The 13,262-nt window shown below is 43.0% G+C and overlaps 1 protein-coding gene across 1 annotated transcript in view; it reads left to right on the top strand.

Annotated features, from left to right (window-relative positions):
* The first annotated feature begins 425 nt into the window (after positions 1–425).
* CELF5 (CUGBP Elav-like family member 5) overlaps positions 426–13,262 on the top strand; it is a 100,548-nt gene continuing 87,711 nt past the window's right edge. Inside the window, exon 1 of the mRNA XM_075281419.1 lies at positions 426–774. Within this exon, the coding sequence (XP_075137520.1) occupies positions 510–774 (265 nt within the window). The 5' untranslated portion in view covers positions 426–509. The remainder of the gene's footprint in view (positions 775–13,262) is intronic.

The following is a 13,262-nucleotide window of genomic DNA, read 5'->3' as shown; positions in this document are numbered from 1 at the left end:
GCAGCGACGAGCATAGGTTCAACCCTGGACATGAGGTCGATTTATGCTGAGGCACCCATTTACTCGGCCAGTTAGAGCCTTTATTATGACGTACAATTCGCCATTATTAATAAATCTGCCCTATTATGCATACATGAAAAGTCCTTAGCAGCCGCCCTTCTGGGGGTCATTGAGCAGCATTCAGGCCCCAGTCTTATTGCTTATCATAAAACTTCTTTAGCCATAAAGATGCAGGATGGCATTGTCCACAACTTTGTCTTCCCTCTCATTCATTGCAATGTCACATATGAGGGCTATGGAGTGTGGGAATGAATGTTGTGCTACACTGTCTATAAGGAGCTGTGAGGAGAGCAGCACATAGCTGTAATTATGTTCGCCGAAGCAGCCAGCAGGAGGCGCTCTTACGTTCCGGCTGCTGGAATCGGTGCTGTTCAGCTTTTCACTCACACCCCAGTTTCCAGCTGAGAGCTCTGCCTGTGTGACTGATCCAGCCTACCGAGGGGCTGGAGATGGCCAGACTGACGGAGAGAGAGGCGAGGAGGCAGCAGCAGCAGCATCCCCAGCAGCAGCAGCAGCCCCGAGCCTGCCCCATGAGCGGCCCCGAGCCCCCTGCTCAGCAGTCAGACAGCATGAAGGACCTGGACGCCATCAAATTGTTTGTGGGGCAAATCCCTCGCAACCTGGAGGAGAAGGACCTGAAGCCTCTCTTCGAGCAGTTCGGCAAGATCTATGAGCTGACAGTGCTGAAGGACCGATACACGGGCATGCACAAAGGTGAGTCCTGCCCTGTACCCCATTCACACACCTGCTGCCTCTCATTCATCCCTGCCCTCAGGGGTATTTATACCTTAGAATACATTCAGGAGGGATAGATGGAGGAACATTCATACCCAGGGATATATTCAGTGGCATTCATACCCAGTGATACATCCAGGGGCATTCATACCCAGTGATACATCCAGGGGCATTCATACCCAGGGATATATTCAGTGGCATTCATACCCAGGGATACATCCAGGAGCATTCATACCCAGTGATACATCCAGGGGCATTCATACCCAGTGATACATCCAGGAGCATTCATACCCAGGGATATATTCAGTGGCATTCATACCCAGGGATACATCCAGGAGCATTCATACCCAGGGATATATTCAGTGGTATTCATACCCAGTGATACATCCAGTGGCATTCATACTCAGGGATACATCTAAGGGTAGTCATATCCAGGGATACATCCAGGGGCATTCATACCTAGGGATACATCCAGGGGCATTCATACCTAGGGATAAATCAAGTGGTATTCATACCCAGTTATACATCTAGTGGCATTCATACCCAGTGATACATCCAGGGGCATTCATACCCAGGGATACATCAAGTGGCATTCATACCCAGTGATACATCCAGGGGCATTCATACCCAGTGATACATCCAGGGGCATTCATACCCAGTGATACATCCAGGGGCATTCATACCCAGGGATATATTCAGTGGCATTCATACCCAGTGATACATCCAGGGGCATTCATACCCAGTGATACATCCAGGGGCATTCATACCCAGGGATACATCAAGTGGCATTCATACCCAGGGATATATTCAGTGGCATTCATACCCAGTGATACATCCAGGGGCATTCATACCCAGGGATACATCAAGTGGCATTCATATCCAGGGATACATCAAGTGGCATTCATACCCAGGGATATATTCAGTGGCATTCATACCCAGTGATACATCCAGGGGCATTCATACCCAGGGATACATCAAGTGGCATTCATACCCAGGGATACATCAAGTGGCATTCATACCCAGGGATATATTCAGTGGCATTCATACCCAGTGATACATCCAGGGGCATTCATACCCAGGGATACATCAAGTGGCATTCATACCCAGGGATACATCTAAGGGTAGTCATATCCAGGGATACATCAAGTGGTATTCATACCCAGTTATACATCTAGTGGCATTCATACCCAGTTATACATCTAGTGGCATTCATACCCAGTGATACATCCAGCGGCATTCATACCCAGTGATACATCCAGCGGCATTCATACCCAGGGATATATCCAGGAGTGATATATCGAGGTGCATTCATACCCAGCTATACATCTAGTGGCATTCATATCTAGGGGTGCATCCAGGGGCATTTAGACCCAGTGATATATCTGATGGTACTCATACCTATGGATACATCCAGTGACATTCATACCTAGGGATACATCCAGTGGCATTCATACCTAGTGATACATCAAGTGGCTTTTATGCCCAGGGATACATCCAGGGGCGTTCATACCTAGGGATAAATCAAGTGGTATTCATACCCAGTTATACATCTAGTGGCATTCATACCCAGTGATACATCTAGTGGCATTCATACCCAGTGATACATTCAGCGGCATTCATACCCAGGGATACATCTAGGGAAATTCATGCCCAGTTATACATTCAGGGGCATTTATACCCAGTTATACATCCAGGGAAATTCATACCCAGTGATACATCCAGCGGCATTCATACCCAGGGATATATCCAGGAGTGATATATCGAGGTGCATTCATACCCAGCTATACATCTAGTGGCATTCATATCTAGGGGTGCATCCAGGGGCATTCAGACCCAGTGATATATCTGATGGTACTCATACCTATGGATACATCAAGTGGCTTTCAAACCCAGAGATATATCCGGGGGGCATTCATATCCAGGTATACATCCAGTGACATTCATACCTAGTGATACATCCAGTGGCTTTTATGCTCAGGGATACATCCATGGGTATTCATACCCAAGGATACATCCAGTGGCATTCATACCTAGTGAGACATCTAGTGGCTTTCATACCCAGGGATACATCCAGTGGCATTCATACCAAAGGATACATCCAGTGGCATCCATACCCAGCAATACATCCAATGGTATTCATACCCAGTGATACATCCAGGGGCATTCATTCACAGTGATACATCCAGGATTGATATATCGAGGGGCATTCATACTCAGGGATACATCCAGTGGCATCCATACTCAGTGATACATCCAGTGGCATTCATACCCAGGGATAAATCGAGGGACATTCATAACCAGTGATACATCCAGTGGCCTTTATACCCAGTGATACACCCAGTGACATTAATACCTAGGGATATATCGAGAGGCATTCATACCCAGTGATTTTTCCGGGGACATTCATACTATGGTATACATTAAATGGCATTAAGTACCAGTAATACATCCAGGGACATTCATACCAATAAATATATCCAGGGAATACATATCTAGTGATTCATCCACTGTCAGTGTTACATGCAGTGGCATGCCTACCTGCCTACACTGTTTCTATCAAGTGGCATTCATGTTAAGTAATCTATCCCTATCTGGGATTCGTATCTGGTAATAGATCCTGTGGTATTCATATCCTGTCCCCTATCATTTCTGTAGGAGCATGCACACATTACATGTTAGTACCAGCTTCTCCCGTTAAAGGGGTTGTACAGAAAATACAGTCCGGTCCAGTGGCGACCCGGTGTATCTTCTGGTGGAAGTCCTCACTACATGTAACTGCTGAGGCCAACCTGCGACGTCCCGTGTCCTTTCCTTAGGCCACTGATTGGCCTCAACAGTCACTTGGGGCAAGGACTTCGACCAGAACAAGACCCTGGGAGCAGCAGGACTGGACCACGGTGGTAGACACCGCGAGGAGAGTATGTTTTTTTTTTCACCTTCCTTGGCCTCCTTGCCAAAAAACTGTATATCCAATCCCTTTATTCAGAATACTACATACTGTATTATAGTTCCTTGTGTGTTTGTGTGAATCTATAGTAGTTAGTTACCTACGATACTTGTTTTATTCTTTCACTTGCTCCTGCACAAAGTTGGCCAAAAGCTTCCTCTTCTAAATTTGCAATTTCACCTTATTCATTCATTCATTCATTTCAGAATGGTGGAAAGGTGGGTACTATTCTGAATCCTTCATCACACTACCCCATTATCCATTTTTTTCCTATTTCCTCCCTCAAGGAGGCGTATGGTAAAGAGAATATTACCTATGTATGATGTGATTTTGATGTGTACATATTTCTCTATCACCCTCCCACTCATGTCTTTTCCGATATGAATCAAGGCCTACGTTTAATTTTACATAACACCACAGTTCTTCTATTAAACTAAATTTATTAATATGTATTTACCTTTCCGTACTCATTTGAAGTGACTGTGTAATTTCTTAGTTTTTTTTTATATTGCGTATAGGTGCATTCTTCACCCACATATCTACATAATCATACATGTACTCTGCCTATGGTTAAATGTGTTGAATCTAGTGTAGGCCCACCTCTCCAGCTTCCTTCTACACAACAAACCATTGAAGCTGCAATATCACCTAACCTATATGGACATGAGCAGCAGCTTACTTGCTTTCATTATGGGAGAAAATCCTTCTTCTATTCTTGGGCCCCTTCACACGGAGTTTACGCTCCGTGTATTCTGTCTACGCACTGTGTATTCTGTACATTTTACACGTGTAAAAATACACGTGTACAATGTAGTTAGCCATTGAGTTTAATGGCATGTTCGTATAACGCGCGTCTTTTTGCGCGTCTTCTTGCGCGCGCGCAAGAAGACGCACGTCATACGAACATGCTATTGAACTCAATGGCTAACTACATTTTACACGTGTAAAATGTACAGAATACACAGAGCGTAAACTCCGTGTGAATGGGCCCTTAAAGACTACTATTGTAAATGGGCTGATTTTGAAGCGAAATCCGCTGTCAAAATCAGCCTCTTTGCCCCCGTGTGAACTAGCCCTAAGGTAGTTTGTCCTCTCCGTTATGGTAATTTTTATTTTATATGCTGTCATTAGGGGTGGGGCTAGAACCAGTAATAATGTCATGTTATTGACGTATTATTTTATTTATTTTTTTAACTATTTAATTTACTTTTTTTTTTTTTTTACATTTTACATTTACCATAACTGTGTATACAGCGCTCATTGAGCACTGTGTACACAGCGATTGGGAAGGCAGGGATGGTAATAAACCTTCCCTGTCTTCTCTCTGGGAGCTCTGGCTGTAGTTACAGCCGATTCTGTTTCTGAAGCTGCAGAATTCGGTGCAGCTGCTGAAAAGTGTTTGGATGTACCACTACATCTTTGCAGAACAAGGCATCCACTCTCTAGAAGTAAAAACCTAATGGGTGGTCCAGAAGTGGTTAATGAGGCCCTCTGTCCTGGGTGTCTCTCAGTGCAGTCCGGTCCTGCAGATCCGACGTCCCCAGGTTCCTTCCTGTGGCTGCTGTGGCCACTGATTGATCTCAGCAGTCATGTGACCACTGAGGCTAATCAGCAGAAGGTACAATGGGATGTCACCGTCGGCAATTCCACTGCAAGAAGACAGCTGAGCAGAAGGACTGGACCACACTGTGAGGTCACCAGTGCTTCGGGGACTGGTGAGTATGGTTTGTTTCTTTTTTTTTTTTTTTTCACCTACCCAGGCCTAATTAAAAAATATTATTGCCTGGACAAGCTCTTTAATTTTTACCCGTTTTTCATGACAACCGTATCTTTATGCAATATATGGCAGAGACTATTGCCAGTGATATTCATTTCTCTGGTTGTTATTATGGATTTATTTTACCACCAATTACTTTGGGTTTACTTGCATACCGTATACTATTATTACATATGAAGTACTAAGCACAGGGCAGAGACTTTGTATACTTTGTTATTTACTTTACAAGCATTTAATCCAATTACATATTTACTAACAGTCACATCTGAATGAAGAGTTATAAGTTGAACAGAACTCCTCTCGCGGTCCATATTAAATACACTGTATGTAAAATTCTGCAAAAGCCTAGGAACAGTGCCACTCTTTATGCTAGGCTTTAAGTGGTATTGCTGCTGAACTGATGGACTGAACTGCAATACCAGACACAGCTCTTGGAGAGGGGTGGCACTGTTCTTGAAAAAGGATAGACCCCTCTTTGAAATGGGAATAAATGAGGGAAGGAATTCCAAAAAATTAAGAATTCATTTTTTGCAGAATATATTACAGACATTCTGTCACAGAAACCAGTGCACCACCCCAGCTCTGCAAAAAGAAAAGCGAATCGGAGCCTCCGCTGCCGAGAGAATACCATTTTTGTCAATATGCAAATGAGCTATTTGTAGAATTGAGGGCATTTCTGTTGCTCCAAAGAGATAAATATCAATGCCCTGCTGATCCAAAGAGTTTATATGCATATTGACAAAAACCTCAATATTTTGGGAACACAGACACTGAATCACAAGGGGAAAACACCATTAGATTGATGCATGTCACCCTAACCTATCAACGGGGCTAGGTTGATATGCTCGATACTAATAACAGGTTCCCTTTAATTGTTCATTTTAATTGGATTTTAAATTTCATTGGGCCATATCTAAAATTCACAAGTAGCAGTGGTTTTACCTGATATCTCCAATGTGATATATAGCTAGTATAACTTAACCATTCATCCAATGTAAATCAATGAAGTCGCAATAGCACAGGATCTAATCATATATAAAACTTAACATTTACTAATATTCCTTAAAATAGTAGTTATGTATAAACACATAGAAAGTGCCTTTGTGCTCAGGACCAGTGCTCAAATATAAAAAGAACCATCAAACCAGGACGGGACAAAACAGAGCTGGGAACCATAATGCATCATCACTAACATCTTAGGTTCAAGGGGTAAGAGATACATCCCTATTAGAGATGAGCGAACACTAAAATGTTCGAGGTTCGAAATTCGATTCGAACAGCCGCTCACTGTTCGAGTGTTCGAATGGGTTTCGAACCCCATTATAGTCTATGGGGAACATATAGTCGTTAAGGGGGAAACCCAAATCTGTGTCTGGAGGGTCACCAAGTCCACTATGACACCACAGGAAATGATGCCAACACCTCTGGAATGACACTGGAACAGCAGGGGAAGCATGTCTGGGGGCATAAAAGTCACTTTATTTCAAGGAAATCCCTGTCAGCTTGCGATTTTCGCAAGCTAACTTTTCCCCATAGAAATGCATTGGCCAGTGCTGATTGGCCAGAGTACGGAATTCGACCAATCAGCGCTGGCTCTGCTGGAGGAGGCGGAGTCTAAGATCGCTCCACACCAGTCTCCATTCAGGTCCGACCTTAGACTCCGCCTCCAACCGGCAGAGCCAGCGCTGATTGGCCGAAGGCTGGCCAATGCATTCCTATGGGAATGCAGAGACTTAGCAGTGCTGAGCCAGTTCTGCTTAACTACACATCTGATGCACACTCGGCTCTGCTACATCTGATGCACACTCGGCTCTGCTACATCAGATGATGTACATCTGATGTAGCAGAGCCGAGGGTGCACTAGAACCCCTGTGCAAACTCAGCTCACGCTAATAGAATGCATTGGCCAGCGCTGATTGGCCAATGCATTCTATTAGCCCGATGAAGTAGAGCTGAATGTGTGTGCTAAGCACACACATTCAGCTCTACTTCATCGGGCTAATAGAATGCATTGGCCAGCGCTGATTGGCCAGAGTACGGAATTCGACCAATCAGCGCTGGCTCTGCAGGAGGAGGCGGAGTCTAAGGTCGGACCTGAATGGAGACTGGTGTGGAGCGATCTTAGACTCCGCCTCCTCCAGCAGAGCCAGCGCTGATTGGTCGAGTTCCATAATCTGGCCAATCAGCGCTGTCCAATGCATTCCTATTGGAAAAAGTTTATGTCACAAAAATCACAATTACACACCTGATAGAGCCCCAAAAAGTTATTTTTAATAACATTCCTACCTAAATAAAGGTTATCCCTAGCTATTCCTGCCTGTACAGCTATCCCTGTCTCTTAGTCACAAAGTTCACATTCTCATATGACCCGGATTTGAAATCCACTATTCGTCTAAAATGGAGGTCACCTGATTTAAGCAGCCAATTACTTTTTCCGATTTTTTTCGATGCCTCCGGTGTCGTAGTTCCTGTCCCACCTCCCCTGCGCTGTTATTGGTGCAAAAAAAGCACCAGGGAAGGTGGGAGGGGAATCGAATTTTTTTGGAGTTTGCCACGTGATGTTCGATTCGAATCGAACACATCGAACAGCCTGATATCCGATCGAACATGTGATCGATAGAACACTGTTCGCTCATCTCTAATCCCTATCAAACCCTATTATCCCATACATAGCCCCTGTCCTGACAAGGACAGTCCTAATCTGACCCTGTGACTATTTGAGTTTATGTTTTGTGACAATATAAGGATTATTGTGTTTGTACATAATTACTATTTTAAGGAATATTCTAAAATGTTAAGTTTTATACATTGTTGGCGTCAATTATCCTCCTGTATTCAGCAAATTGCTGCCGTCGATGGTTTGCCTGCTCTGGCATTTTGGCAGCTCTTAAGCTGTCTGCTGAACTTGTTCCTCACGCCGTGTCTGTGATTGCTCCGGCATCTCAGCAGCTCGCTGGGACGCCATATAATGAGCATGTTGTTGGCGTTGAAGATCCGCATGCTTCGGCGTTTCCGCAGCTGTCAAGATGGCTTGCCGCTGAACTTGTTCCTCACGCTTTGCCCATGATTGTTCCAATGTCTCAGCAGCTCGCTGTGAAGCCATATAATGAGCATGTTGTTGGCATCGATGATCCGCATGCTCCAGCATTTCGTCAGCTCTCAAGCTGGCATGCCACTGAACTTGTTCCTCGCATCATGCCTGTGATTGTTCCGGCATCTCAGCAGCTCACTGGGACGCCATATAATGAGCGTGCTGTTGGAGTCGATGATCCCCCTCAGCTCCGCTTGAGGAGAACTCTGTAACTTCTGGCTACCTTCATAGCTCTTGTTGTTTTAGAATTTCGCGACAAATTAGATTTTCTTTTTCCCAGCACCTTTAAAAGTGGTAAACTGCCAATTTTCATTAAACGTGTTTTCCCATGCAGTGAGTCAGCATTGCCTGGAGCAGATCAGATAATGTGCAAATGCATGTACACAATGGACTGAGGGTTAGCTGTGTGTTTACACAGAGAGATAACAGCCATGGGACCTGAGATAAGCTGCTATAATGTGTAATATAGTATGTGAACATAAATTCATAACAGTCATGAAGCCATGTCATTTACTGGGATATAAAGTAGCCTATATGTTAATTGAGATTACAATCTATCTATGTGCCAAATTTCATTCAAATCCGTTCAGCCGTTTTTGCGTGATTGAGGAACAAACATACAAAAAAACACAAACTTTCCCATTTATATTAGTAGGATTTGATCCTGTGCTATTGTGATATCTCCATGATTGTTAAATTGTTAATGGATTTGCAGGTAAAACATCTATTTACGTTCCAAACTGCACAGTCTTTAACAATGAATGTGAAAACTGTGCCATTTTAAAATAAAACCACATGTTGGCATGGCTTTTGATCACTCTGTGTGAGCTTACGGTACAGGTGCTGGTGTTTTGCATATAGGTATAATAGGGACCGAAAGTCCGCAGAGGAAAACTGCAAATTTTCTGTGAAAAGTGATGTGGAAAAAAATGTGATGCGTTTCTATCGCAATCTTTTCTGTAGTTCCTTTTCGCTATGGCATGCTATGGGGTGCCTTAGCCTAACTCAGGTAGCCAACACTGGCTTATCCATGAAAGCTGTACCAGTTCTTGACTACTGCAGATATCAATTATGGCATACAGGAATTCAGTGCCTTGTACCAGTCAGAGACTTTATCAAGATTGGTGCAGGAAACTGGTGCAGTTTTAATAAATTGCCCTCAGTTGTTTCTTGTATGAACAGGAAGTCATACTTGCCATGCAAGTCTATGGGAGGCAGATCAAAGCTCTAATACACATTCATAGTAAGCTTGATCTACTGTTCATACAGGAACACACTGTGTGGGAATTCATAAAATCCTTTAAGCCACTCAAATGGCATAAAATAGTCACAGATCGATGATATGCAACCATTTAATGCCACTTGCAACTAAAATAGTCACTTTTTTTTTTTATGCCAGTTTACCAACTTTTCCAAACAGTGGGAGGCTGAATCAGGGTGGAATCTGCTGCTGATTCTGGGTGGAATCTGTCACAAATTCAGCGGCAGATTCTGCCATGTAAATGACGCCTAAGGATTTTAGCAACTTTGACAAGGGCCCTATTGTGATTGCAAGAGTGACTAAGAGCAACTCCAAAGCTGCATGTCTTGTAAGGTGTGTCTACCAGAACTGATCCAAAGAAGGGCAAATAGAAAACTTCCATCAGGGCTTAGGCAATCAATCGAAAAAATATATATAAAATTCCACTTTTAATTCTTCATATAAGACATCAATAAAAAAAACTTTCACATGACGGGGATCCATGAAATAAGAAAGTATAGAATCCAACTTACGCGTTTCAGGGTGACCATCTCGATCCCCTCACTCATAGCTAATGAAACACGTAAGCTGATTCTATACTTTCTTATTTCATGGATCCCCATCATGTGAAAGTTTTTTTTATTGATGTCTTATATGAAGAATTAAAAGTTAAATTTTATATTTGATGCTGGAATTTTACATATTTTTTCGATTGTGGTTTCCTAGTTGCCAATCTGGGTATTTACGTGCATCTATATTGGACTCATACTCTATTTCATGATTAAAAAATTGATTCCTACATTGGGTTGAGCAGTGATACTTCCTGGTTGCTGATAGACACTCAGTGTTTATTGATATGCTTGGAGAATTAAAAGCTAGCTATCTGGTCCAGTTACTCAGAAGAGCTATTGTAGCACATATTGTTGAAAAACATATTGCTCACTGTGATAGGAAGAATGTGAAACACAAGTGCATCCCAGCTTTAAGAGCAAGGTGTTGTGCAGACTGGTCACCATACCAGTTTTGACCCTTGTCCACCATCACAAACTCCTACAGTGGGCACATGGCCAACAGAACTGGACCAGGAAACAATGAAAGAAGGCGATCTGATGAACCATGTTCTCTTTTACTGTACAGGGGCTGAGTGCTGGAAGCAGCTCTGAGCTGTGTATGTCTGACAAATAACGGAGCTCCTCAGATAGGGGAGGGGGGATAGGGGAGGGGGGATGTGAGAGCTCCGGCATTTCTGATTCTGGTTTGAGTTTGGCTGATAAGGGCTGAGATAAGGAGTTCGTTACCTCTGTATGTAATGCAAGCTGACTCAAATCCAGGTCTGCTACATCAGCTTCATACTGTGGTAATGCATTTACAACCAATCCCTCATTACTGACTGCAAACATAGCAGATAGCAGAGCAAGTGAAACCCCGCCCACCAATGTGCCGAGAAAACCAGGAAGTGAACAGAGCACAGAGTCTGCAGGTTGGTGAACAAGGGTTATGGGAATACCTCTTTAAAGCCAGAGCCTCACGTGGTGTAAATGGTGCAGCAAAAACCACAAAGTTCTACAGTCCCTGCAAAGTGTCTCTAGCGAATCTCATCCAGACATTGCGAAAAAAAAATATAATTGACATGCTGTGATTTCCAAAACCGTGATGGTTTTGAAAATCGAAGCATGTGCCCTGCACATATCTACATAGACTCCGGTGGTTTCCCTATAGATATAATTGAAGCAGAAAGTCCACAGAGGAAACCTCTGCGGACTGTGAAAAGTGGTGGGGAAAACTGAAAAGAGGGGTTTTTTTTCTTGTGTCCCTTTTTTTTTACTATACTTTTTTTGTTAAATGTTGGGCATGCGTTAGTTAGTGTATATGTGCCTTTTAAGGTCATGTGTACTTTGCACCTTTTTGGTCAAAAAGGCGCAAAAAAAGGCACAATTGCCCCTTTGTAATGCATTGTAACCTGTCATGCTCTTTAAGGCTAAAGCCTATGTTTCCGCCTCGCGGGGCCTTAGCCTTACACTGCCTATGTACTGGAGTGCATTTGCGCTTTTTTTACATTTGTTTAAAAAAAGGTGCAAATCATAAATACAGCATAAAAAGCATCTGCCAGAGGCGGAGGCCCCACGTGGTGCAAATGCAGCTATTTTATTTATGCGTATTTTGCTGTGTTTTTTTGAGCTAAAGACAGGATTGTATTGACTAGATGGGAGAAGTATAAGGACTTCCTATATATTTTCCATTCCTTTTCAGGCCATTTTTGGCTTTGGCTTAAAAAACCGCAACAAAATGTGCTACAAAAAAGCTGCATTTCCGCAATGTGGGGCCTTAGTCTAAGGCTGGGGCCCCACTGGCCGGAAACGCAGCGATTTGGCCATTGCGGTTTTCAAAATTGCAGCATGTCAATTATATCTACGGAAACGCCCGCGGTTTTCCTATAGATATAATTGTAACACAAAGTCCGTGGAGGAAAACTCCACAAACTTTCTGTTGAACGCACTTGCGTGAAGCAATGCGTTCATGCCGCGGTTCTTCTTGCAGCACTTTAGCACTGCGTTTCCGCCCAGTGGGGCCTTAGCCTAAAGGTAGATTCACACCATGCTTTTCTTTTCTACAGAAACACGTGTTCTGTTAAAAATGCATGTGTTTTTAAATGCATGCATTAAAAACTGCAGCATTTTACAGTTCCTGTAAAGTGCAGAAAAATACCTGCATCTGAAAACTGCGCAGGAAAAAACGCGATTCGTGTCCGCCAAGGTTTATTTTGCGGAGCTTTTTGGATGAGACCCACTATGTGGGGCCTTAGCCTCACTATGTTACTCTTTCTTTACATTGCTATCTTAGGTTGAGTTCACACAATACTTTTTATTTTAAATCAGTAACTGCAGGATTTTTAAGGCAGAAATGAATAGCACATGTTCCATTTTTACTGCACAAGTAATCCAGAGGTATTTAATATAATGGCCATTACCTTACACGTGAGATGTATACTAACATATTCTACTCATTACTGCAATTAAAACTGCATGTAGTTCTTAACAGGTACCATGAAACCCAGGTTCCAATAAGTCATAGGTATGAAAATTCCACCCCCTTCCCTCCATGAGATTTACAGTCAACACCCTGCAAGAACAGTTGTGTATGAAACAAAAGAAAGAAAAATGACTTCCAGCCTGACTAATATTTGTTACTTACATTGTCGTCCATGTAATTTCCCTGGACAGGATAATGGTATCGATTACTCCTACCAACAGTTGAAAATAAGCACATCTATGTTCTGACTGATGGAAGAGATTTTCACTGGTTGGAACCTATCCTTCTAGAACCTTACAGATAGCAGTTATCTATAATGATCATTAACAGCCATTACCTTTAATTGTTATGTCAATTGGCAGTTTTATTGCCACACAGTTCT

This window comes from Leptodactylus fuscus, chromosome 1 (genome assembly GCF_031893055.1).
Source record: "Leptodactylus fuscus isolate aLepFus1 chromosome 1, aLepFus1.hap2, whole genome shotgun sequence".
In the NCBI taxonomy this organism is placed as follows: Eukaryota; Metazoa; Chordata; class Amphibia; order Anura; family Leptodactylidae; genus Leptodactylus; species Leptodactylus fuscus.
The sequence above is the reverse complement of the archived record's forward strand: the minus strand, read 5'-3'. Positions and strand labels throughout refer to the sequence as shown.